The 26,382-nt window shown below is 35.5% G+C and overlaps 1 protein-coding gene across 3 annotated transcripts in view; it reads left to right on the forward strand.

The window, feature by feature from the left end:
- The window catches only part of DCLK1 (doublecortin like kinase 1), a 398,985-nt gene that overhangs the window by 180,508 nt on the left and 192,095 nt on the right, over positions 1-26,382 (forward strand). For all 3 annotated transcript variants that reach the window (XM_074216029.1, XM_074216030.1, XM_074216031.1), the window contains exon 4: positions 18,913-19,012. In XM_074216029.1, the coding sequence (XP_074072130.1) occupies positions 18,913-19,012 (100 nt within the window). The remainder of the gene's footprint in view (positions 1-18,912; positions 19,013-26,382) is intronic.

Here is a 26,382-nt window from a genome sequence, read left to right on the forward strand (position 1 = left end):
GTTCTTGTGTCTGGACACTAAAGGGCAGTGTAACACTGAAAATAAAACCAGAAAGGCACATCTGTTTATTCCAGCAAAACTCATTGCTAGACTAAGGAGTTCTATTACCCCAGATATCACACATGATTTTGCCATTGGTTAATACTCTGATAAGAACAAATCCCCTTACATTCAATCTTTGCTATAGAGCTTAATATTAAAATTTCTGCTTCCCATTCATATTTGTCTGATAAGAAAAGTATTTTAATTATAAATATACATCAATTGTCCATGTAGTTGTCAGAGTTTAAAAATATTAAATTCCTGCTTAGATCTCATTTTTCTGATTGACATGGACAAATGGATCAGTATCAAGGGGAAACATTCAATCGTCCAGCTGTCAGAATCTCTAAAAAGGGATTGTTGATTTTCTGGGGATATGAGCAAGTGACTTGTATTGTTTTTACATTTATTTTTATTATTGACAATTGTCAAATGAAAAATGCCCAGTACAAGCAGAAAGAATTATATATTTAAAATTATAATTGTATATTACATATTATAGTTATATTTTACATATGTATGTAATATATGTTTGTGACTGATGTTCAAATTGGGCTCATGTCTAACTATGAGGTGATTGATGTGAAGCACTTTATAAATCATCAAATGCTATATAAAATGCCAGTTATCATTAACATTATCTTTTTAGAACAGGGTATACCAGAACTAGAACTGTGTAGTGTTCAATGCAAAATAACTTTATGAGAATAACAACTTCTGTTGAATTATTTTAGTTGTTCTGGAATTGATTACTTGAACTAAACTTTATATCTAAACTAAGAGGTATCATAGTACATAGAGACCTGGCTTTAGATTTGAGAAGACCTGGGTTCAAGTCTTGTGAGAGCATACATAAATAGCAGTGAGGCCATGGTCAAGTCATTTACTTTTTCAATGCTCCAGGAAACTCTGAGTGTAGATAGTTCTGCATGTGCCTTAGCAAAAGAAGTTTCCATTCTCAAAGTTTTATAAATTGATGAAAATATAGATCTGAATATTCCTTTCATTTCCCTCAGCCCATCCCTCCACCACATACACACTGAAGTAAATGTTTTATAGTGTTTTTGCAAGTACTGTTAAAATCACAGTCCATATGTCAGATATTAATGGCTTAGTACTTAATATTAGCAGATTGTTAAATATGAGTCATTAATATATGAATGCATATACTTGCCTATTTTCAACCCAAATTATTGCTGTACATATTAAATATTTTTTGATTCATGACTATTCATGAAGCTTAAAACACTTTACAAATGAGTAGTCAGTATTGGGTCCAGTGATCAAGGATCTGTGGTTTTTAGATATGGGACTTTCCACTTCCAAGATGGATCACTAGTCTTTTAAGTTCATAAAATATGTTTTAGAGAACAGCCAGAAGACTCAGAAAAGTAAAGTAGCTTGTCCATGATCATATAACTAATAAGAGACACAAAGTCTTTTATAACACTACATTTCTGCTGTTGTTGTTATTTAATATTCAAAAAGAAAGTATCGCTGGCATTCAAGTTTTCTCACAGAATCCTTATTTACAAATGTTTAGGTAAGACAGATAGTATTGCACCTTTCCAGGAGTGCCTCTTCCTTTGTTTTGGAATCTGAATGAATTAATTTTTATATAATTCATGTAATTAAGATATTTTGAATATATGACAGATAACAACTCAAACACTCAGGGCAGCTAGTTAGCTAGTGGTTAGAGTGCTGCACCTAGAGTCAGATCTGGGCTGGAGTTCAAATTTGACCTCAGACACTTATTAGCTGCATGACCCTGGCCAAATTGCTTAACCTTAGCTTAGTAAGTCCTTCCTAATAAAGTTTATATACTCACTCTCTCCCTTCTTTCATCCATACTTCTTACCATTGCCAGATTTATTTTCCTTACATGTGCCTAAGCACCTCAGTTTCCTCATCTATAAAATAAGCTGGAGAAGGAAAGAGCAAACCACTCTAGTATCTCTGCCAAGAAAACCCCAAATGGGGTCACAAAGAGTTGGACATGATTGAAATGAATGAATAGCAACCAAAACACTCATAATTACTGAAACATGATCTATATACTCTAATCTGAAGAGGGTGACCAAGATGAAAGCACTTAAACATTACCTACATTCTCAGCATTCTTTCCATATTACTCCAAGCTGTCACAGAATTAAGTTTCAAATCTATCAAATTGGTGCTTTTTTTTTTTAAAGAGAATTATTCACGGTGTGCATGGTTGGTTCTTAATGCTTTTTGGTAACATCTCTCCAACATCTCTGCAAGATCTTCTCTCCTCTCCTCTATCAAATGATAACTATGCTAGGAAGACCCTCATCACTCTGCATGACCATTACAGTACTTTCCTAATACATCTTTATATACCCACTCCCTCCCCCTTTCATCCATACATCATACCATTGCCAGAGTTATTTTCCTTACATTTACCTAAGCACATCACTCTTTTTACTCAAGAATCTTACTATTACCAAGTCATTCTTAAACTCCCTTGTCTGCCATTTGACTGTCCATATTTCAGTGACATATATTATTTCCATTCCCATATTCTGTGATCTAGTTAAGTTGAATTCTCTTGTCTCCCAAATATGTCCTATATTTTCCTCCTCTGCCTTTGTTGAAAGGATTTCCTCTGCCCTCAGACCTCTCATCTTTCTAGATCAGTTGAATTCCTGCCTTAGTCAAATACCATTTTCCCCATGGCTTTCCCATGATCTCCCTTGGTGGTGACAACTTTTCCCCTCATAACTCATATAGCACTTTGTTTTACAATATTGCATTTATCCTGTAATATCATTCATTATATAGTCCCTGGGTCTCATTCCTTGTTAAGTTCCACGAGGACTAGGATTGTCTTTGTTGTTCACTTATTTTAGTAGAGTCTGACTCTTCATGACCCGATTTGGAATTTTCTTGGTTAAAACACTGAAGTGGTTTGCCATTTTCTTTGCCAGCTTACCTTACAGATGAAGCAAACAGGATTAAATGACTTGCTCAGGATCATACATCTAGTGTTTGAGACTGGATTTTAGCCCAGGAAAAATGAGTCTTCCTGACTTCAGGCCTGCCCCTCTATCCACTGTGCCTCTATCCACTGACCTTAGAGCTGTCTTCCTAAATTTATTCCCTTTGTAAAAAATTAGTACATTGATTTGCAAATAATAGTTGCTTAATAAATGTTTGTTGAATGAATTTTTACCTTTGGTCAAAGAATCCTTAAAATCAGTTTTATTTATCAATAAGCAAGAACTGGATTTTCATTCTGGTCATGGAGATATCCTGGCTAGGTGACTTTGGAAAAGTTACTCATCATCTTAGTACCCCAGACAACTCTCTCAGAACATGAGTTGCACCTATTTGCATTAGTAGAGTGAAATTCCTTTTCAGGAATTCTTTATACCAGCGAAGTCCCAGGTCAAAATAAAAAAAAAAAAAAGGAAAAGGAAAAGAAAAGAAAAATAAGAAATTCAAGTAACTATCAACTTAAAATTTACTTCAGAAAAATTTGTTCAGAAAATGAGATGAAGGGGCTATCACCAAAAAAAAGGAGAAATGCAATTTTGATGAAAACATTTTTAATATTTATCTACTCAGTTTTAATCATGTCAGATCCTCAAACATAATGGAATAATATGACTGCTGAAAGTGAAATTTCACAATAGCTGAATCATTGCAATGACTAAATAGCCCTCAATGGTAAGAGCAAAGAAATGAAGCCAAGTACAAAATTATTTTGGAGATAGAAGTCTGCCTGTCTAAATGAGTAAATTAATTTTTGGCAGGAGGTAGCAGCATATACACGCCAAGTTTTAACTGGAAGCAAATTATAATGGTCAGGTTACTAATTGAGCAAAAAGGAGAGACAAGTGATAAATGTGGTCACCTGCCTCAACTGATCACTGGTATTTTACAGCCACATTGGAATGTAGAAAGGAGTACCTTCCGTGGGTAGAACAAATGCCCATTGGCTGCCAAGACCATTTTGTTCAAACACTGGAATTGCTATTATTCATCAAACAAAAGGACATATTTTCCTTACCAAACCATGGAACTAGGTGAACAGTTTTTATAGGTTTCTCCCCCATTACAATTCCTTCTTTTTTGTGATATTCTATTGAATGTAATAAATGATGAATATAACCTTTCAGCAGGGGATAGCAGCATGTTTAAGAGGCTGTAACTGGACCAAAGACACTTGGTAAAGATACAATGGCTTCTGGGAGTTTAAAACAAAGCCATCATTCCAGAAACATGCTCTCTTCTTCAATTGTAGAGGGCACTCTTGTAAAAGAAATGCCGTTGGAAAAGGCACCACTGGAAACCTTGAACAGCTCGGTGATGTAATTGTCACCATGGAGATCTCATTCCAACCAGAGGGAATGAATTCCACGCAGCTTGGCTTTAGAAATGTGTCAATAGCAGATGCCTTTATTGCCTTTGTCTGACTCTCCGCCCAGGCAGAGAAACTTGAGCCGGAAGCAAAGGCGAGAGGAAGTACATATTTGTCAGTAGTGAATTATTTTTTCGTAAGCAGCTTAGTCTCTTGGGATAAATGTGTGTAATGACTGATTAATGAAATAGGTAAGAATAAAGAGTTTCACCAGAGACAATTAGGAAGATGGATATCCTTTCCCTGGGTCAGAGGAAATCATTCAACTTGCCTTTTTTATAAATTTCTCATTTTAGAAAAATGTTCTTTCCATTATACACTGTTGTATTTGGTAAAGAAAGTGACTGGTGATTGCAATTTGTATTTTATATGAAATAATGTATCATTTAGATGGAAATTTAGTGCAAATTTAATTGTTATTATACATATTCATGAACTAAAACATTCTCATAATGCTGAATTTTTAAAATCTTTACTACACTGCCATGTAAGAAAGAATATTTTAATCTCCTTAAATTGCCAGCCATTTTATTTATTTATTAATAAATTTATCTATCTACTTTTTATTTTGCTGTACCTGTGATCATATGAGTATAAGGACATGTCAGTGAGGTGACTCAGTCTACCTTTGAAGATGAACAGCTTTTTTGAAATTAAAGAATTGCCCAGTTAGGAAAAAAGCTTGGAATCACAGTATTTGTCAAAGCATGTCTTCCCATCTTGGAAACCAGTTCTTTATCCATTGTGCCATTTAACCTATTTTATAACATTAAATATTCAAATGAACATGTGATTTTATTAATATGAATATTCCTAGGGGCAGCTAGGTAGCGTAGTAGATAGAGCACCAGCCCTGGAGTCAGGAGTACCTGGGTTCAAATCCGGTCTCAGACACTTAATAATTGCCTAGCTGTGTGGCCTTGGGCAAGCCACTTAACCCAATTGCCTTGCAAAAACCTAAAAAAAAAAAATATGAATATTCCTTCCAATGATTCAGATCACAAGTCTGGCCATCCAATGGGTCTCATGTCTTGCCAAAAGCTCATCACAGAACGTCTAGCCAGTGTGCTTTAGGTTCATTTCACTTCCACATCAAGACATATGGAGAATACTGTTGAAATATGTGGTCTGTCCCCTCCATTTCTCTCACTCTCGCCATATGATCAGTTCATTTTCTTTTTCTTTCATACATTTCTTTGATGCCATTCTTTACAATGTTCCCTCTTTGTAATCCTTTGTTTATAATGGGTTACAGCCTGTTTATGCCCACCATGCAACTTTCCTTTGACCTTTGGATTACTTTCAATTTTGATTGTTCAGTGATTATATAGAGTTCCATGACTTGAATCTGTACAACATTAAAAGTGTGTTGGTCTTAAAGCAGTTTCAAGTAGAAGCTTATGATCATCAAAAGAACTTTGCAATTTCTCCAAAGTTTCCCATATTCCACATGTTCAAATCTGGGCCCAACTCATATCCAATGAAATGTCATTTCTTTCCTTTAGACACATAAGCCATCTCCTCCAAATATTATTTGTCTCTCCTAGGATAATCTGTAAACCACCCTTGCATTTAAACTGTAATGTCTTTCTGTTTTTTAGTTTCAGTGTAGAAAGAACACAAAAACTTTCAGAATTTATTTCTATAAGTCCATTGATTACTGGACAAGAATCTTGCATTGAAAGTATTCACAAGGGGTGGCTAGGTGGCACAATGGGGCGACTAGGTGGCACAGTGGATAGAGTGCCGGCCCTGGAGTCAGGAGTACCTGAGTTCAAGTCCAGCCTCAGACACTTAATAATTACCTAGCTGTGTGTCAAGCCACTTAACCCCGTTTGCCTTGCAAAAACCTAAAAATAAAAATACTCACGACTAAATATGATTATAGATAACCTAAAAACTTGGACATATTACTTTTATATTACTTTGATATATTAATATTACTTTTATAGTCACAGCAGAAACAGAAGGGGACAGTAAAGGATTTTTGCTTTGCTTTGTTTTTTTCATTGTTTCATGTGTTATCTTAGTCAAAAAATTATTTGCAGGAATCCAACAAAGTAATAATCAGTTTCCTCATCTATTAAGTGGAGGTATTAGACTGATGAACTCCAAGGACCCTTTCATCTTTAAATCTGGCAATACTCTATGTAATACAATGAATGGATTTTTTAAAAATTTTATGTAATTATCTAAGGGTTTAGAAAGGATTGAAAAATAATAAAATGAAGTGAGCTGGGTGCAAGGAGGAGCCTGCTTCAGTGGAAGTACTGCGTTTTTATTAGAGGAGATGGATTCAAATTCTAGCTGAGCTGCCATATCCTTGTAATCTCCAGCTAGTTAGTTACTCGTTCACTCTAGGCTTCAGCTTCTTCATTTATAAAATAAGGAAATCAGATTAGCCTACTTCCTTCTCTCAATCTATAATCCCGTGATCCTCTGAAAAGAACAAACACTTAAAATTCAGTTCATTTCAACAAATATTTATTAAACTTCTCCTCTATGTTACTATGATATATACCAGGGAACTAAAGGTAAAAATGAAGGTCTCTGCCCTCAAGAAACTTACATTCTATTGGAATATTACAATAGGCATATGAATTAGTGTAATACAAGGAAAACTGGGGAAAAGAAAAAGCTTTTTTAATGAAATTAGGAGAACCAGGAAGTAATCCCAAACTCTTGAAGGAAGATAAAGTTTCTGGTAAATAAAGCAAGAAAGGTAAGTGAGAGCCTGTTTGTGAAGGCTTTTAAGGCTGGGCTAAGATGATATTTTAAGCCTGTAGGTAGTTGGAAGCCACTGAAAGCTATTAATGTCATGAGAAAAAGAACACTAAAAATAAAGTTGTTAACTTGAAACTTCCTCAGTAATATTTTTTGATTTCCCAGTTCCATTTGCATTATAGCACCCTGTTTGCCAATCAGACAACCTTAGAGGAACTAAAGAATACTGATGAAAACTGTTAAGTCATTTTCAGGTTCTTCTGACACAGAAATGGGTCACCACTTAATAAAACAGGATATTACTATCACAAGGACCATGCACTTCCAATCAATTTAACAACTCCATTTTGATTTTTTTTAAAAAAAAGAAATTAGAGAAATGAATTTGGTAATGTTGCTTTACTTTAAAGTATCTCGGAGCCAAATATACGCAGTAGCTTCAGATTTCTTGAGATTCTTCTCCTCAAATCTCAAGGAGAATTGTGAATGAAAACTGATCTCTTATTTCCAATAGTGTCAAATACCATTGTGATTAGGCTGGAAGGGTCATAGAATTTATAGACTCATGGGCTCTTAGCTCTAGCAGTAGAAGGGACCTCAGAGGCCTTAGAGTGCAACTCCTTCATTTTGATGAGAAATTTGGGTCACAAACAAGTAGTGAGAATGAAAAGTGGTATCATCAAAGCAAATGACTTTGTATCCCACTCTTTTAAAACTGAATTTTGTTGTTGCTACCAAAGAGGTACATTGTATGGTTAATTTTTTTATTTATCTAATACAGAAGATTAAGTATGCACTACATTTGTGAACAGCTAGAAATTAGGTAGAATTCAATGACAGTTGTGTCAAAAGAAATGTTTTTCTACTTCCAAAGCACCAGAAGATACACTATTATCTTGATATAATTCTATGAATATAAAAGCAATTCTTAAATAATAAGTAATATGTTTTTTAAAACTAGTGGGCTAATCATTTTTAGAGTTTGATTTTTATTTTATTTTTGATATAGAATACTTTTTATTTAAACATTTTGGAAAGCAGTTTGGAAGTATGTTCACCTGTACAGATCTTTTGACTCAGTAATACCATTCCTAGGTGCATCCCCCCAAAGAGGTCAGGGATAAAGGGAAAGGACCATAGGTCCAAAAACATTTAAAATAAATTTGCTGTTGATGTTGTTGCTGAAGCAAAGATCTGGAAACAAACTGATTATGCATCAATTGGTTGATGACTGAATCAATATCATATAAGGGTATTGAAGTATAATTGTAACATAAGAAATGACAAAAGGTACAAATTCAGTTAATTTCAGAGTGAATATAAGCAGGACCACAAGAACAAGTTAGACACTAACTACATTAATATAAAGGAAAGCAATTTTGAAAAATTTAAGGAATTCTGATCATGGCAGTGATCAGTCATGATGGATGATGAAGCATGTTTTCTATCTTCTTGCAGAGAGATGATGGACTAGAGGTAAATAATGCAGTATGCATTTTCAGTATGATTTTTTAAATTGAGTATACTTATAATAACCAGTAATAGTTGTTAGTGGAGTGGGTAGGTAATGATGATGCTTTTAAAAAAAAAAAAGGAAGAAAAGAAAAAAGTCAATGAACTATGGAGTATTAACATAATACACAGAAGACAGAAAGCAGTTCAAGAAACCTTCATAGACAAACATGGCAGTGTTGGTATTATTTTAAGTTCCATGAATACTTAAAAAATAAGATGTAGATAACAGATTTACAGTCTCATAAAAATTCCTTTTTTTCCTGTATTTTGTATATGAAAACATTCACGTTTATTGATGTTAACTGGTTTCATGAAAAAGAAAAAGAAATAAAGAACACTTCCTGCCTATTGATTAGAAGGTTGATTGAAACTGTAAAGCGATAGGGCTCTGGTCACTTCAGATCTACCAGAAAAGTCAGCCATTTGAAGCATGATATATTACCTGGTGACTTTTCAAATAATCACTTTGTTTAACTTAAGGTAATGTCTAAAGCTGTAATTCCTTTGATTCCAGTTCTTTACCATGGCTTCCCCCCACTGTCTGCATGCTTTTGTCCAAACATTAATCAGTCAATGAGTATTATAGGTCTGCTGGATATAGAGCACTATGCTAAACCTAAGCATGTAGAGAAATTCAAAGATATGTAAGCTACGCAAACTGATCCCTTGGAAACATTATTATTGGGGGTGGGGGGACACTGTTACACATAGAAGAGTATTTTGTACTTGCAAAACTTAGGGAAGATTTCTGGGAGATGTTGATATTTTAGATAGGACTTTAAAAGAAGCCAAGGAGGGGGGTGGCTAGGGGGTGCAATGGATAGAGCACCGGCCCTGGAGTCGGGAGGCCCTGGGTTCAAATCTGACCTCAGACATTTAATAATTACCTAGTTGTGTGGCCTTGGGCAAGCCACTTAGCCCCATTTGCCTTTCAAAAAAAAAAAAGGAAGAAGCCAAGGAGGTCAGTAGTCCAGATGGAGAAGAATGCGCCAGGAATGGAGGATAGCCAGAGAAAAAGATCAAGAGATGGAATGTCTTGGTCATGAAACTGCCAGGAAGCCAGTGTCACTGGACCAAAGAGAACATGTTGGACAGTAAGGGTTAAGAAGACTGGCAAAGTAGGAGGGGGCTAGGTTACAAAGAGTTTTGAATACCAACAGAATATTTTGTATTTGTTCCTGGAAGCAAGAGAAAACTACTGGAGTTTATTGAGTAAGGAATGACACAATAGGACCTGCACTTTAGGAAAAAGCTCACATTAGCGGCCAAATGGAAAATGGATTGGAGAGGCAAAATATTGGGGGCAGGCTGACTACAGCATAATGGAAAGCCTGCACCAGAATGGTGGCAGCATCAGAGAAAGAAGGTGAAATATTCAAGAGATGTTATAAAGGCAAAATTGACAGACCTTAGTAACACCTTGAATGTGAGAGGCAAGAGGTAGTAAGAAAATACAAGGTTACAGGACTGAGATTAGGATGGTGGTGTGGCCCTCTATGGTAATAGTGAAGGTAGGAGAGGTAGAGGCTTTAGAGGAAAATATAATGAATTCTATTTTGGTCACATTGGATTTACGATGTCTACTGAATATCTGGTTCAAAGTGTCTAAGGCAATTGGAGATGAGAGACTGCAGGTCAGTAAGAGTTTGGGGCAGGAAAGGTAGATTTGAGAATCATCAGCAGAGAGATGATAATTAAATCAAAGGGAATTGAGTTCACCAAGAAAAATGGTTACAGAAGTCCTTTATTGAGGTGGGAAGATTTGAGTTGGGCCTAGAATAATAGAAAAGATCAGACTATATAGAATTTTTTTTTTTGCAATAAATTAGGGTGTGTGTATTAGAGGTGGGAGGGGCACATACCAAGGAGTATAGATTTTTGAGTTGTAATTATTAAGTTAATCTGCTGGGAGGAGAGGATTTGAAAAAAAAGAGTTTGAATTAAAGAAAAGCATTATAGTTGAGAGAATAGTGAGAGTGTAAATTGCCTGGAATGCCTAAGGATGAACTTGAATTTGATTCTGTAGAAAAAGGAGAAGCCATTGGAATTTACTGAATGTGAGAATGGTTAAATTGAAAATGTTGTTGCAAGAAATATTAATTGGCAAATCAATATTGGACAGGGAAATTAGAAAGCAAAAATAGGGGGGTTTATACCAGTGAACCATGAGATGATAAGGACCTGAACAAAGGTACCAATTGTGAACATAAAAAAGAGAGTAAATGAAAGAAAGAGGAAGTATAATGCTAGACTTTGCGGAAACTAAAAATGATGAAATTTATATTATTTATAGAAATAAGAATCCAGGAGATCTAGTCAGGGCAAGGAAATCAGCTTTGGCCAATGTCACACAAAGGAATGAGAAAAAAAATTATGCAAGGAAACCAAGAAGGATGGTTGGAAAAGAAGGAGAGCTTGAATATCTCCCTAAGTATCTCTAAGATCAAAGGAATGAGCATTTCAACAACACAAGAATAAAATCTCTAAAGTAGATCAACTTTTTAAGGGACAAGAAGCACTTTTTTATAGACATTTTTGAAATGTGCATTTTATACATCCTTTTAAAGGATTGCAGGTAGATTTCTTGCTAACTTTAAATATGCTTAGCTCTACATTTTTATTAATTTGCTTCTCTCCCCTATTCCAAACAGAACTAACTCCTCATGAACTAGAGTTCATATATATGGGGGAATTCTCCTGTAAATCACCAGTCTTGTCTTACTCTGTCCCTAAGTAATTTGGTCCTCTTCCCCCAGAAACAAAACAAAAGGAAAACAGTCAACTCACCCCACGTAATCAGACATTAGGAACATTTTTTTGCATTTAAAAATTTTTTGAGACTCTTTTGTTCTTATATTACTAAGGTTTTCCTCTAAATACTTTCTCCTCTTTCCACTGAGAGCTGTTTCATAGAACAGAGAATTTTTTTAAAAGGAAAAGGAAAAAGAAAAAATCAGCAAAATCAATTAGTACTTGAAAACAGATTATGAACAACGGTTTTTTATAGCTATGAATACCCCCCTACACACACACACACACACACACACACACACACACACACACACACACAGAGTAAAGAAGTTTAGGGTGGCAAGAGTAGGAACTTCTGAAGTCAACTCAGGTCTACATATTCAATTCTTTCCTCGCTAACAGAAAGCAAAGTCAAATGACTGTACAGAATCAGTAAAAGCATTTAATGGGAACATAAATAGAAACATAAAACAATGGAAACAATCTCAGCACCCACTTTTAATTCTTCCCAGCCTAGCCCCGGAAGGAAGCTTCCCCCTTCCCGATTCATGTCTGTGACTAGGGAAACAGGGTAAAATCTCTAGCCGAGCTGCCTAGGACACTCCTTCGTGGAGCCCAGATGTCTACCTTATGAGTCAGGATTTAGAGATCGTCATTACTCCCACTTGCTCTCAGCCACCCACCAATGTTAGCTCCCAGGCATCACTCCACCCCCAGGAGCCTCCCTCTACAGCTTCTATCTCTCACTGGCAGACCCTAGCAGTTTTTGCACCTTTACTTGGCTTACCACATGCTCCTTATGGTTTGGCCTGCAGCCTGCCTCTCTCTAGGGCATAATGACCTCCTTTTCTACTTGACTCCATGACTCGACTTTTTTTGCTGTGTCCACCATATATGTCTAAGATTCTCCCCTCTTTCCTCCATCTTCTCATTGTGATATTCCTTGCCCTTTCAGTAGTATATCTGATGAGAGTTTTCAATCCTATCTACTATCTGGTCAGACTTTTAGAGGCTTCATAGCAAATGTGACTACTGTTTGGACAGACTTGTATTTTGTATGGTTGTAGGTATTCAATTTTTTCATGCTAATAGAAATCAGAGACATGCTAGGAAGGGATTAGGTTTGCCTCATCTAGCCCTTCTTAGCTTCGAGTTATAGAATTCAATACAACATACTAAAGAATAATTGTTGTTTCTAAAAGATCCTGCCTATAGTGCATAGGTCTGACCCGGAACTTGAGAGAGGACACTATGCAACTACTTTTGCCATTAGACCATTCTGTAAAAAGTATTTATCAGATGAACTAACTGCCTAGGAAGGAAGACAAAGGAATCCTGGAACTGAGAAGGAGATACCAATCTGGATAAGAGAGAATGTAGATAAGAAGGAGATGGAAGAATAGGGGTGGGGATATGAAAAGAATTGCTAAATAGGAAAAACTACGCAGACTTTGGACAATAAAAGTGAGAGGTGAGCAGAGCTGGGAAGCCTCTTTGTCCTTAATATACTTTTGGATGCTGAACCCTCAAAGACTACAGCTTATTTTTCTATCACCAAAGCATCTAGCAGAATATATTGCACATTGCAAATGCTCAGTAAATATTATCACCTGGCAGGTCACAATGTCTATAGCCCTGGGGAGATCAAGAAGGATGAATAACTGAATTTGACCACATAGCTGTAATTCCTGAACTTCCCGAGTGGTACAATACAATAAAACACAATAATACAATAAAAAATGCTTATTAAGTGCCCACTCTATGGTAGGGTTTTAGAAGAGATATATAGCTGAGAAAAGACACAGATAATAGTCTAATAGGGAACCAAAGCAACACAAATAGCTATTATAAATATATTAACAACACAGAACAATGTGCTCTGTGTTGTGGGTGGGTAAGGAGGTGCGGAAGCCCCTTGAGAAAAGTTGACAAGTGGGAATAATTTGGAGGGACCTTTCCCCCTAAGGCAGTCTATTTTCCTTGCAAGTTTGAGTTTAGAACTTTAAAGCGTTCAGAGACATCTTGGGGCTACATTTAAAGTCCCAGCTGTTTCATCCAATTCAGAAAAGTATGATTGGTGACAAGATGATGAGGACTTGATTTCTCAAGGCTAGCCTCTTGTATTTTGCCGGTCCCCCTCCACTCCCTACAAATACACAAACTTTTCCTGTGCCTAGATATGAGGATTTCTACTTTTTCCTTTCTCTATCAACTCCAGACACTTGGGCTCCAAGCAACCCTTTCAGTTTTTACAGAGCAATATTTGTGTTAAATCAGACTGATGTGCAGAGGAGAGCTCAGATCTATCCAGCCCTCCATGTCCTATTTTGTTCAAAAATTATCCATCTCCATCAATTTTCTTCATTTTTCACTATCTCAGACATCATAAACTCTACCAAAACTTCTAGACTCCCTTACCTCCAAAAACAGGACAAGATGCCCATCCTGCACTCATACAAGTTGTCAAAAACTGAGAGGTCTGGCCAGCTTATCCAAATTAAAATCTTTCCTCTGCACATTGGAGAGGCCCCCTTCTGCTCAAACCTTGACATATTTGCTCTTCTCTCCCCACCAGCCCCAATGCCTCTAAGGGCTTCTTGCACCTGACACCTATGAAGCTGACATTTCATTAAAATGATAGGTCAGGTACCCTATCATTCCACAGAATCACTAATGGCCCAGAAGTATTCTTTACCAAATAGCACATTTTATTTTAAAAATAATAATTTGCCAATGCAGCATTTTGGAAAAATGTCAGAGTTAATCAGCACTAGACATGATATAGGTATTCAAAGGTAGCATACATAATAACCTTACCTAAAGGACAGCTTCTTAGATTGACTGTCCAATGGACAGCATCTGCTGTATAGGATTTCTCCCTTAAACAGAATTGGAGTCATTCACATCAGCAGAGCAACTAAGCAATTAAGGTACAGAAATAGTCTCAACTAAATTGAATGCTGAAACAGAACTCATTAAAATAAGGTTCTGATAGTGACATAGTCATACCCTGGTATTCCTTAGATAGCCAAACAATGGCTTAAGAAAAGTTCTTAACCTGCATTGTCAACAAGACACTTTACATATGTTGTGCCATTTGATTTGAAGAAGCTTTATAAGCCAATGAATTATTACAGTAAATGGAATACAGGGAAGAACTAATGAATGCAATACACAGATAATTCTAGAACCTAGTCTTAGCCTTGTTTTTCAAACTTTTTCTTGAACAAGTGTTTTTCTAGAGCAAATTGTTAGGGTACTTGTCATCCCCTAACAAATTAGCAATTTGGCACATGTGAATCTTTTGGTTCTTTCTTCCTCTGTCCATCCTCTCTTGTAAAACTAGCAAACTGTGAAGGGGCTAAAAGGGATGAAGGAAGGTAAGAAAGAAGCAAAGGCCAAGGGGTGGTTCTAGTAGGTTCACAAATCAACAAGTTCATTTTGTTAAAATCTGAGAGATGTGGGGGTTTTTTGAATCTCAAATAACATTGTCACAGATCATTTCTCTGGGAAATGATAGTCTACATGTTTATAAAATAGATCTCAGCATTCTTCATGAACAACTCCATTTCCTTTTATAATAGCTTATATATATGTGTGTGTGTGTGTGTGTGTTTGTGCATGTGTGAGTGTGTATGTGTATAGAAGATGGAATTGGTAAACCATTCTAGTATTTTTACCAAGAAAACATGAAATGGGATCACAAAAGCATTGAACATGACCAAATAAGTGTTTGAAAATTTACAAAAGGCTTTGATCATGTCATTTCATAATGATCTTCACAGTGACCCTTTTTGGGGAATATACTAGAATTACTCTCATCACCATATTACTATGAAAAACAGACTTTGCTCACTCATAATCACATATCTGATGTCAGTGTCAGAATTTGAACCCAGACCTTTTCTACCTCTGAGTCAAGTATTCTTCTACTGTACCATACAATATGCTTTCATGATCATATGATTTTTGAGGTAATAAAATACATCTTTTCCACCTTTCTGACTCCTTTCAGAAACAAAGCTGATGAAAGAGAGAGAAAAATGTATGCAAATGAATACATTAATATTTGTGGCAACTATTATTGTTATAAATAGCAAAAAAACTGGAAACCAAAGGAAGGGGGTTTCTATGAATTGGGAAATCAATGAAAAAGCTGTAATATATTAATGTAATAAAAAAAACTGGGTGTCTCAAAAGTCAATATGTTTTTAACTTATTGAAACTATCAAAGCTATAAACTACCCTAAAGCTTTTGAGATAACTTGTATTAGTGTGCTTAAAAAATAACTATTGGGATGGTTTCAGAAAAACCTAGGGAAAAATGTACAAACTGATGCAGAATGAGGTGAATAGATGATATTTTAAAGAAAAAATTAAGAATTTTGTTCACTCTTATTCTAGAGGATCAGTGATGCCACCTGACAGAGGTGGTAGATTCAAGGTGCAGACTGAGTCACACATTTTCAACTATTTAAAATGTGTGGTTTTATTTTACTTGACTGTGTATATGTTTCAAGGGTTTTGGTTGTCTTTCTCTTAATTAGTGAAGGGGAAGTTAGGAAGGGAAAAGGGGTAATAATATGTTTGCCCAAAAAAAGGAAAGAAAAAAGAAAGGAAGAAAGAATGAAAGAATGAAAGAAGGAAGGAAAGAAGAAAAGGAAGGAGGTCACTGAAGTTTTTTTTAAAAATACATTAAAAGAAAACGGAAGGCAGAAGGAAATACAAACAAACAGGACAGCTTTGAAAGTTTCAAGTTGAATTTATTGTTTACTTAAAAGAAAAAAGCAAATTGAATGTAATAGATATTATCATAATCATGCACAGCCCTCCTTGCTTTTATTTTTTTGTATATGGAAATGCTCATTTTATTTGGTCCAAAAGTCCAGGAAAAAAAGATTCCTTTTTCACTAAAGAAAAACAAACTAGGCATAAATATAAACCAGCCAAACTATTCAGGGCTATTCTTAAATTTCAAGTAGACTCCATCTGCAATATAATATGGTCTTGTTTTTAAAAACCATTTATGTCCAGAAGTTTTTCCTTGCATTTGATTTTTGTTTTTTCTTTCAATAATTTAATTTCTCTGTTCTATTTTTCTTTTCTGTGAAGATGGAGAAAAGGTGATTGAAGCTTCCCTAGAAATTTGTCTTAAAATCAATTTTTAGTCATTTTTCATTAGTATAAAATAAAAAGAATTGACTCTAGTCTAGTTAGGATTTGATTTTTTAAAAATTTTAAAATGTGGAATGTTTCATTATTTGTAAAATGAGGGAATTGAACTATTCAGTATCCTCAGATTTTTCAGCTCTGGATTCATCCAGTGGTTATGCTAAAAGACTTGTCCTTTATAGAAAATGACACTTCTTGTTGCATAAATGAACCATATTCACATAAGTAACTATGGGAATGTACCTGAATGGAATCAATATGTATGATTTAATTGTTTATAAATGATTAAGATATTATAATAAATCTTAAAATATTGCACATACCCTTTAATGTTATTCCTTTGTGGAGACCTCACTTCATACTACTCTCAATTAAGTTTCTGGTACTATCCCCACATCGCCATCAAGTAAGTGCCCCCAATAAGGGAACAAAGTGGGACAGAAGTAACAAAAGGCACAAAATGCTATAGCTGAATGGACTGATGACCACAAGTTGAAAATTAAACTCTCCACAAATGTGTATTTTACTGCCTAAACATAGAGGGAAATGACCTTATATAATACAATGAAAAGAACATTGGAGTCAGAGAATTGAAGTTGAAATCCTGCCTCTAAAACTTCACTGTCCTGTGACTTTGGACAAGTCTCTTAAACTCTCTGAACCTCAATTCCCTTCATCTGTAAAATGAAAGGGTTGAATCAGAGGGCCTCTGAGACTCTTCCAGCTACCAGGTTAATGATCCTATAATCTTAAACCTGATAATTGAAGGCATTCATTGAAAACATGTCAAAAAATGACCTTTAGATAACTTAGGAAGAAAGAACCAGCAACAGTACCAATATCTTATAAAGTAGTACTCATATTTTGTAGAGAATCTAATTATTATACATACAAACAGTAATATATTTTCTTTGACCCTTTAGATCTTGGAACGTGGAGTTTTCTTATTGTTGTGGAATTGTTTCAGTTGTGTCCAACTCTTCATGATCCCATTTGAAATTTTTCTTGGCAAGTACTGAAATGTTTTGCCATTTCCTTTTCCAGTTTATTTAACAGATGAGGAAACTGAGGCAAACAAGGTTAAGTGATTTATTTGCTCAGGGTCACATAGCTAATTGTGTCTGAAGTCTAATGTGAACTCAAGAAAATGAGTCCCCTTGATTCCAAGACCAGCAGTCTTATCCACTGTGCCTTAGTTGCCTCTGAGACACCTTAAGAGATATTCTATCCCAGGACTCTCATTTTACAAAGTAAGTAAAAAAATACAACTGAGATCCACAGGGTCAAAGTGACTTAAAGGTAACAGATTATAAAGGGCTTTTGAACCTTTGCCGTCTGACTCCAAATATTTGTTGTGTGCTAGGCATTATGCTAGAGGATGGCAATACAAAGAGAAAAATGATGAAGCCCCTACTTTGAATTGAATTTTTTTGTTTTATTGTAACTATTTCCCCTACAAGAATTATCCATCTATAATTTTTTGGATCTTTGAATGTTTGGAATTAATTTTATCTTTGATGTGTAATCCTCAACTAAGTGTGATTCTAAGAACTTCTGGGGAAATATAGTAACTGAGTGAACCTGAAAGATTTAAGTAAGAACTTCTACTTTTTCAAATGCCTTAACTTAAAATAAGCTAAATATCCAAGGATTCTTTTTAAAATGTTAAAGAAAAAAATGATACATGTATTTTTCCTTTTAAAATTTGGTGGTTATATGATATCTGTGGTCAAAATATCAAATTTATTTTTCTGTTAAAAAATCATGATGCTAGTAACAAGATCTGCTCAAGCTATTCCTCTTATGAAGGTGTTTTTCCCCTAGAAGAGTTCCATTCCATAAGGTAGGCGATCTAATACTTCAGGAGTCATCTATAGTGATCTTATTATCATATGGATACTATTGAATAAACCACCCCAAAAAAATTTGTTGCTGAAACCATATGCTGACTTTTTACTGCTATCAAGGAGTATTACATTTAAAAGAGTGAAAGGAAACTCATTCCCCACATGTTGCTGCATCTACTCCATTATGAAAACAAAGGGCTCTTACCTCATAGCCTATTGATACATCAAGTAATAAATGTGACAGTTACCGGTTCTATAGCCCTTATTCACCTCTTCCTGCAGAACTGAAACATAACATGTTCCTTACTCGTAACAGATGGTTTAAACACTCTTTTGAAATTTCTCTGCAGAGGAATCCCTGTTGATTTCATTAAAAGTGGAAAGGTTTTATGCAGATGTAGACTTGCAGGGATTTATTGTTATAATTATTATTATGAGTGATCCCATGCTGAGTGCCATGCTTTTTTCTTGTAGGTGATGTGCCTTCAGGATTTTTTTGGTGACGATGACATTTTTATTGCATGTGGACCAGAGAAGTTCCGTTACCAGGATGATTTCTTGCTAGATGAAAGTGGTAAGAAAAGAAAAAAAAAGTTCAAAACGGAGGGAAATTTGAGGCAGCTTTCCCAAATGTGCAGTGCTGGGCCAAGATTATGTCAACTCCAAAGCCTACCAAAATCAGTTTCAGATCCAAGACCAGCATGTCTTTTCCATCACTCTAATTTCTTTGATTTTTTGATATAGAAAACAGATGAAAGGGTTGGAAAATTTACAATGAGGTTAAAATGTTTAAAAGAATAAATGATTATTGGCTAATTTATAGGAACTCCACAATAGCTAAATTAATAATTATAGAAAATTATAGAAATGGTTCTAACATTTCTAATTATATGATCTTTTTAATAGAATTTAAATTTTGTGGGATTCATGATCATAAAACTACCAAATATACTTTCTTGGCTCAGCTAGCACTTAGCCTCAATCAAATTCTGCATCAGCAAAGCTGGTTGGTTCTTTTATTCTCTTTATTTCCATTAAATATCAGAGTTTTTCTTTGTCCTCTTTAGCTACCATTGAAAGACAGAGATATGTTCTACACAAACAGAACCTGAATATTAAAACCAGCTAGCCATGGTAATTGTTGATGAAAATGGAGGGTCATGGGGAGGGTATGCCTCAAAAAATGAATAGGAAAGATTGTGTCTGTTTTTAAGTATGAATTGCTTATGATAAAATTGTTCTCAGAAACAAAACTATCTAACAGCAGCGACCATTGGATAGGACCAAGAAAGACCTTTCTAATGGTAGCTTTGTTTATAATTTAATTAATGGTTACCATATTCCCATCAGGAAGGAATTAAACATCCACTCATAGTTAGGATTCCCTTTTGTTGAATGTGCTTTTGAAGTGAAATGGGTGGCTGCTTTTTTTTTCCTTTTAGGTGAACTCAAGAACAAATTTGGTGACCTATGTATGATAGAGTAGATGGAAAACGTCTGAGTGCTAACATTAGTATTGAAAGAGGTTGAAGTAAGGGAGGTGGGAATGGAATGTGGCTGGAGAAGTTCTCTATGCCTGAGAAGAATGTGTGTGTATTTACACACACACACACACACACACACACACACACACACACACACACATATATACATACACATGCAGCCTAAGTTCACCTCTCTGAAATTTAAATCCTTTATATTTGTTTCATTATGTATAGAAAAGTTAATGTTGGTTAAAGGGAAAGAGCATCAAGAAGCTCTGCTCCCCCCTCCCCCTTTTTTATCGGTAATGCCTGTGAGAACTAACAATATTCAGTAGGGTATGTGATTGGTTCATTTAAACAAGTCCCAACAAATAGTTCTGGTTCCTAGAATAAATAATTTTTATCTCTACCATTATCTATAATAAAACTTGCCCTTTGGGGTGAAAATTTCTATAAAAAGTAAGCATAGTCTGCAGCTAGAGAAATTGCTTTTCCCTTAGAAATGAGACCAAGCTTTTCAGTTCAAAAAGCACATTTAGTTAAAATATAGGTGTGAGATAACAGCTTGGATTTGAGGAAAGCTATCCTGTCTTCCATTTTAAAAATCACTTCTGATGAACTAGACAAAGAGAGACCAGTTCTATCCTGAAAGTTTGGTTGTATCTGTGACTTTGTTAGAACCAAACTTAGTCTGTTAAGTACCATTCAACTTCAAATCAAAGCCAGTTAGACTATGGCCATTGACTTCTCACCTACCCTATAATATTATATCAGTTTTTGTGCCTCAGTGGCTTAGCTCACAGTTTTAATTTTATCCATCCCCCTCTCCCCCACACACACATACACCACAAACACACTTTCACATCATCACTCTACCTACCCTTCTAAATATTCCCTTCAAAAACTTCTTCTGGTCTGGGTTGGTTTGGTTGTCTCTGTTAATGTGTCAAATTATGTGAATAACATGTACAAGTATGTCACTGCATGTTTGAAGCTGAAAAGGAAGACTAGACAAGTATACCCAGAAAAATATATTCAGATTTCCCCACATTGACACTCTCCCCAATAAAATGAACAGAAGAAAATACCACAAAGACCATTATGTATCACTCGAGGCAGAATATCATATTTATGGGAAATTATTACAATTTTGCTGGCTTTTTCCTGGAGGGATATGACAGAACAAGCTAGAATCTGAATGAGATAGAATAGATTGAGAAAAACTGTTGTTTAGGCTCTGAGTTGATATTTATATGATTGGTTGTTGTCCTTTGTTCTTGAGAGGATCAAAATGACATCACTGTTTTGGGGTAAAGGTGCAATATATCTCACTATGATCAGACTAATGCAAAACTCAGAAGACTCTCCCACAAGTCTGGAATAAACAGTCCATAAGAACATTTGGAGTGGAGATGTCTCTCCACTAACATTTCTTTTGAGCAGTTCTGCTTTGCTCATAGAGCAACAGTGCTTTCTTTGATGTGGGTATGCCATACTGGGCTGTCCTGTGCCAGTGATTATTTAGCTACACTATACTATAAAAAATGCTGGTGAGAGCTAACAATAGTCAATAACGTATATGATTGGTTCATTTAAACAAGTCTCAACAAATGATTCTGGTTCCTGGAATAAATAATTTTCATCTCTACCATTATCTGTAATGAAAGCTGCCCTTCGAGGTGCAAATTTCCATAAAAAGTAAGCACAGTCTGCAGCTAGAGAAATTTCTTTTCCCTTAAGAATAAGACTAAGTTTCTCAGTTTATATAGTAGAAAAGCACATTTAGTTAAGATGTAGGTACAAGATAACAACTTGAATTTCAAGAAGGCTATCATTTTAAGATCACTTCTTCTGATGAACTAGACAAAGAGAGACCAGTTATATCCTGAAATATAGATTATAGCACAAGTATAGACAATAAATCGTTACTCCAGAAGTTTCTAGTTTAAGGAAGGGCAATCGTAAATAGATGAATATAAGCACACATGTTTGCACACACACACACACACACACACACACACACACAATCTTTCTTTCCTTTGTGGTTGGACTCCCTTTGTCAACTTTGTTGTGGTTTCTGCAAAGGAATAGGTTTTTCCTTTGCATTCTTCTGTCACTCTCTATATATTACTAAGCAACCAGAGGGTGTAAAATCTTAGTTGGTGATGATGCCACAAGATGACTAATTTTATCAATAGGAAAGAAGCCTCCATCTAAGAAAATTTGTCCTGAGACTAAACTTGTTTTTGATAACTTTGATTATTCTCTTGATTCTCTAGGATGTTCTCATACTAATGTATATATAAAATTCGAATGTGGTTTCCTAAGTGCTGGAAACATTTTACCCAGATTTGTGGCACTCACTAAATGGAATTTTGCACATTGATGTTTCATTTGCCTTGTTTCCACACTGACTCCCTAAAAGGAGTCTCAATAGGGGGTGCAGACATCTTTAGAATTAATACTCCCACCCCTGCTCAGAACCACACTCAATTTAATGGCACCAAGAAATGGCCTTTTATAATAGCAGCAGTACTTTTATTTTATCTTTCAAAATTAATCCAACTCCCAGCATGTTCAGGATTAGAAATAATATATCCCTCTAATTACTGCTGTGGAAACTCATAGCAGACAGTCCTTAAGGTCTTCCTGGTGGGGAGTTTTGCCATTAGATATGTATATTTAATGTGCCTGGGACAGAAGCACATTGGAAACAATAAACAGACTTCTCCCTTTCTCTTGAGTTTTTTTAACAAAGAGCTTCCTTTTCTACTTCAAAATGTAAATTATTTTAGTAATCTTACCAATGGTCAAACATCGACCAAAAAATGACTGACATAAGACTGGAAAGAGAAAGGCAAAGGCAAGGAAACTGACATGTTGTTTGCTCACTTGTTCAACTGTCTAATTTTGAGTGATGAGAACAGACAGCCATGCCAGAGGAGAGAAGATGATGATAATGATCATGCATATATATTGCTGATGAAATGGCAAACTTGGGGATTATCCCCATTAGCAAGTGCCAGGTTTTAGATGAGACGTGTTCAAGCCACTAAAGAGCTGAAAATGGCTTGGTAGTGATGTTTCTATAACATGACCCCTGCTTCTCACTGAATTGAGCTGTCATTTTTACAGTTGTGTCTAGATCTTCATGACCCTATTTGGGTTTTTCTTTTTGGCAAAGATATTGGAATGATTTGCCATTTCCTTCTCCAGCTCATTTTTAAGATGAGGCAAACAGGGTTAAGTGATTTGCCCAAAGGTCACACAGCTAGTATTTAAGGCCAGATTTGAAAAAGGGGAGATGACTCTTCCTGCTTCCAGGCCCAGCATACTCTCCACTGCTCCTTACCATCTTACGCTTCTGCTTAGACCACTCATGAAAACAACTTTTTTTTAAAGATAGCACATCCTCATAAGAAAGGGAATTTATATAGATACTTTACAAACACAAATTAAGCAGGTTAAAATTTTTATCAGAAATATTTTTGGAATAAAAGAATCCAGAGGATAATCAAAGTTACCAAAAAAGGAGCTTAGTTTCAGTTCAAATTCTCTTAGACTAAGGTTTTTTGACTATTGATAAATTTAGCCATTTCATTTCTTTTTTAAAAGATTTTATTTATTTTGAGTTTTACAATTTTTCCCCTGATCTTTCTTCCCTCCCCCCACCCCCCACAGAAGGCAATTTGACAGTCTTTACATTGTTTCCATGGCATACATTAATCCAAATTAAATGTGATGAGAAATCATATCCTTAAGGAAGAAACATAAAATATAAGAGTTAGCAAGATCAGACAATAAGATATCAGGTTTTTTTTTTCTAAATTGAAGGTAATAGTCCTTGGTCTTTGTTCAAACTCCACAGTTCTTTCTCTGGATACAGATGGTATTCTCCACTGCAGACAGCCCCAAATTGTCCCTGATTGTTGCCCTGATGGAATGAGCGAGTCCTTCAGGTTTGAACATCACCCCCATGTTGCTATTAGGCTGTACAGTGTTTTTCTAGTTCTGCTCATCTCACTCAGCATCAGTTCATGCAAATCCTTCCAGGTTTCCCTGAAATCCCATCCCTCCTGGTTTCTAATAGAACAATAGTGTTCCATAACATATATATACCACAGTTTATTGAGCCATTCCCCAATTAAAGGACATTTACTTGATTTCCAATTCTTTGCCACCACAAACAGAGCTGCTATGAATATTTTTGTACAAGTGATGTTTTTACCCTTTTTCATAGACCCAGTAGTGGTATTGCTGGATCATAGGGTATGCACATTTTTGTTGCCTTTTGGGTATAGTTCCAAATTTCTCTCCAGAAAGGTTGAATGAGTTCACAACTCCACCAACAATGTAAGAGTGTCCCAGATTTCCCACAACCCTTCCAACAATGACCATTATCCTTTCTGTTGATATTGGCCTGTCTGAGAGGTGTGAGGTGGTACCTCAGAGAAGCTTTAATTTGCATTTCTCTAATAAGTAATGATTTAGAGCAATTTTTCATATGACTATGGATTTCTTTGATCTCATCTGTAAATTGCCTTTGCATATCCTTTGACCATTTGTCAATTGGGGAATTAGCCATTTCATTTCACAAAGCAATAATAAGAACTGACTTCAGTTACATGCCACTGGATTTTTGAAAGTGAGAAATAATGGTTTACTTACTGATAGTACCTGTGGAAAGCTGAAGTCCAAGAAAGCAAACAAAATACCTTCTCTGGGTTTCATTTGCTGGAAGTCAATCACTAATATATTGACAAGGTAGTATGGAAAAGATGGTTGAATTACGTAAATTTTTTCATTAGAATTTATGAAAATGATTTAAGAGTAGAGCATTGTCATAAGAAACTATGGGTTTCCTTAAGGAAAGCTATCTTTTACTAACCAATGAAAATTATGCAGTGAAGTGGTAGAAACCTAGACAGTATATCATAGCAGGTTGTAAAAATTTTGCATTTACTAGGTACATAGAATGGCAAGAATTATACACCAAAAATCTTGTTAGCCTTTATAAATTTCCATGACAACTCCCCATCACTGCAAATTTTAAAATTCCAAAATATCTGAGAATTTAGCAAATAAACTGTGCTGGAAATATGGCATCATCACAGGCAGAATGGTTGCCAACCACCTCCCAGTCACAACACTGATCTATAAAAACTTAAAAGCAAAGTTTTAATGTTACCACAATATTCTTAATTTCCAAACAAACAAAGTGAAAAGCTTTCAAGATGGAAATGGAAAAAATTTCATCTTTATCAGCCAATCTTTAGTTATTCTATTGAGTAGAAAGGCACAAACTTTAAATGTACATCTATGTGGTTTGGAGTTGCAATAAGCAACTGTTTTTCATATGGTCGTCATGTGACTGTATTCATGCAGATATAGCTCCTGGCTGCAATGTGTTTTAAGTTCCATAATTAGTGGAACATTTAAAGTCAAGGTGATTACACCTCCTTAGTCTACTCAGGATACAGCTGTGGTTAATGAAGACATTGGGCTTTGTGCTCTAGTGAAAATGCCACTAACTCTCAAATTTATAACCTTCATCTGAAAGCTTTTTCCCCAAGGAACTTCTGATAATAAGGATTGTGTGAGGTGGCAAGCAGAGAATATGGGTTCTTCTCTTTCCACACCTCTTTGGAAGGGTTTCTGGATCTTTAAATCAAACTTCTATGATTATAGGATTCAATTTCAATTAGCTCAAAAAAACATTCATTAAGGTCCTACTATATATTAGATAATTTGGATTCAAGGCAGAAAATGAAATAGTCCATACACACAAAACCCTTCCAAAAGTATGCTAGGTATCATCAATCCAATGCCTTCATTTTACAGGCAATGAAGCTAAGACTCATTCAGTTGATGACTCACTTCTATAAAGAACTCACATAGCAAATACCAAAGCTCGGGCTCTAACCTGAGGTCCTGTGAATGTTGGAAGGCAGAATAACATAGAAATTAAGAGTACTGGCTCAGATTTTAAAAGATCTGAATTCAAACCTGTTACTAGTAAACCAAATTGGATGATCATTGAAAGTTACTTAACTTTGCTAAACCTCAGGTTCTTCTCCTGTAAACATCACTGTCAAATGAGAGGATTTATATAATGTACCTTGCAGTCTTTAAAGCACATGTGGATTATTACTATCCTTTGTACTAGACCAGGCAAGAAACTTCTTAAACCTTGGAGGGCTATTAAATGGCAGGAATTATCTGGGACAAACAAGGACAGCACCTAGGAATGGAGGACTCAAGAATCAGACATTAGAGTACAAATAGCAGTATCCCTGATATCACACTAGTACTGATGAGCATATTTGTGCCAGGATAAAAGTAAAATTTGATGGCTCTTGATCTGTTAATGAAGCCAGTTATACCATGTGGCTATCAATGGGCATTACACACCCTCAGAATTTAATTTTGCACTAATTTTTCTCTCATAGGTAACTTTGAG

Source organism: Macrotis lagotis, chromosome 1 (genome assembly GCF_037893015.1).
Source record: "Macrotis lagotis isolate mMagLag1 chromosome 1, bilby.v1.9.chrom.fasta, whole genome shotgun sequence".
Taxonomy (NCBI): Eukaryota; Metazoa; Chordata; class Mammalia; order Peramelemorphia; family Peramelidae; genus Macrotis; species Macrotis lagotis.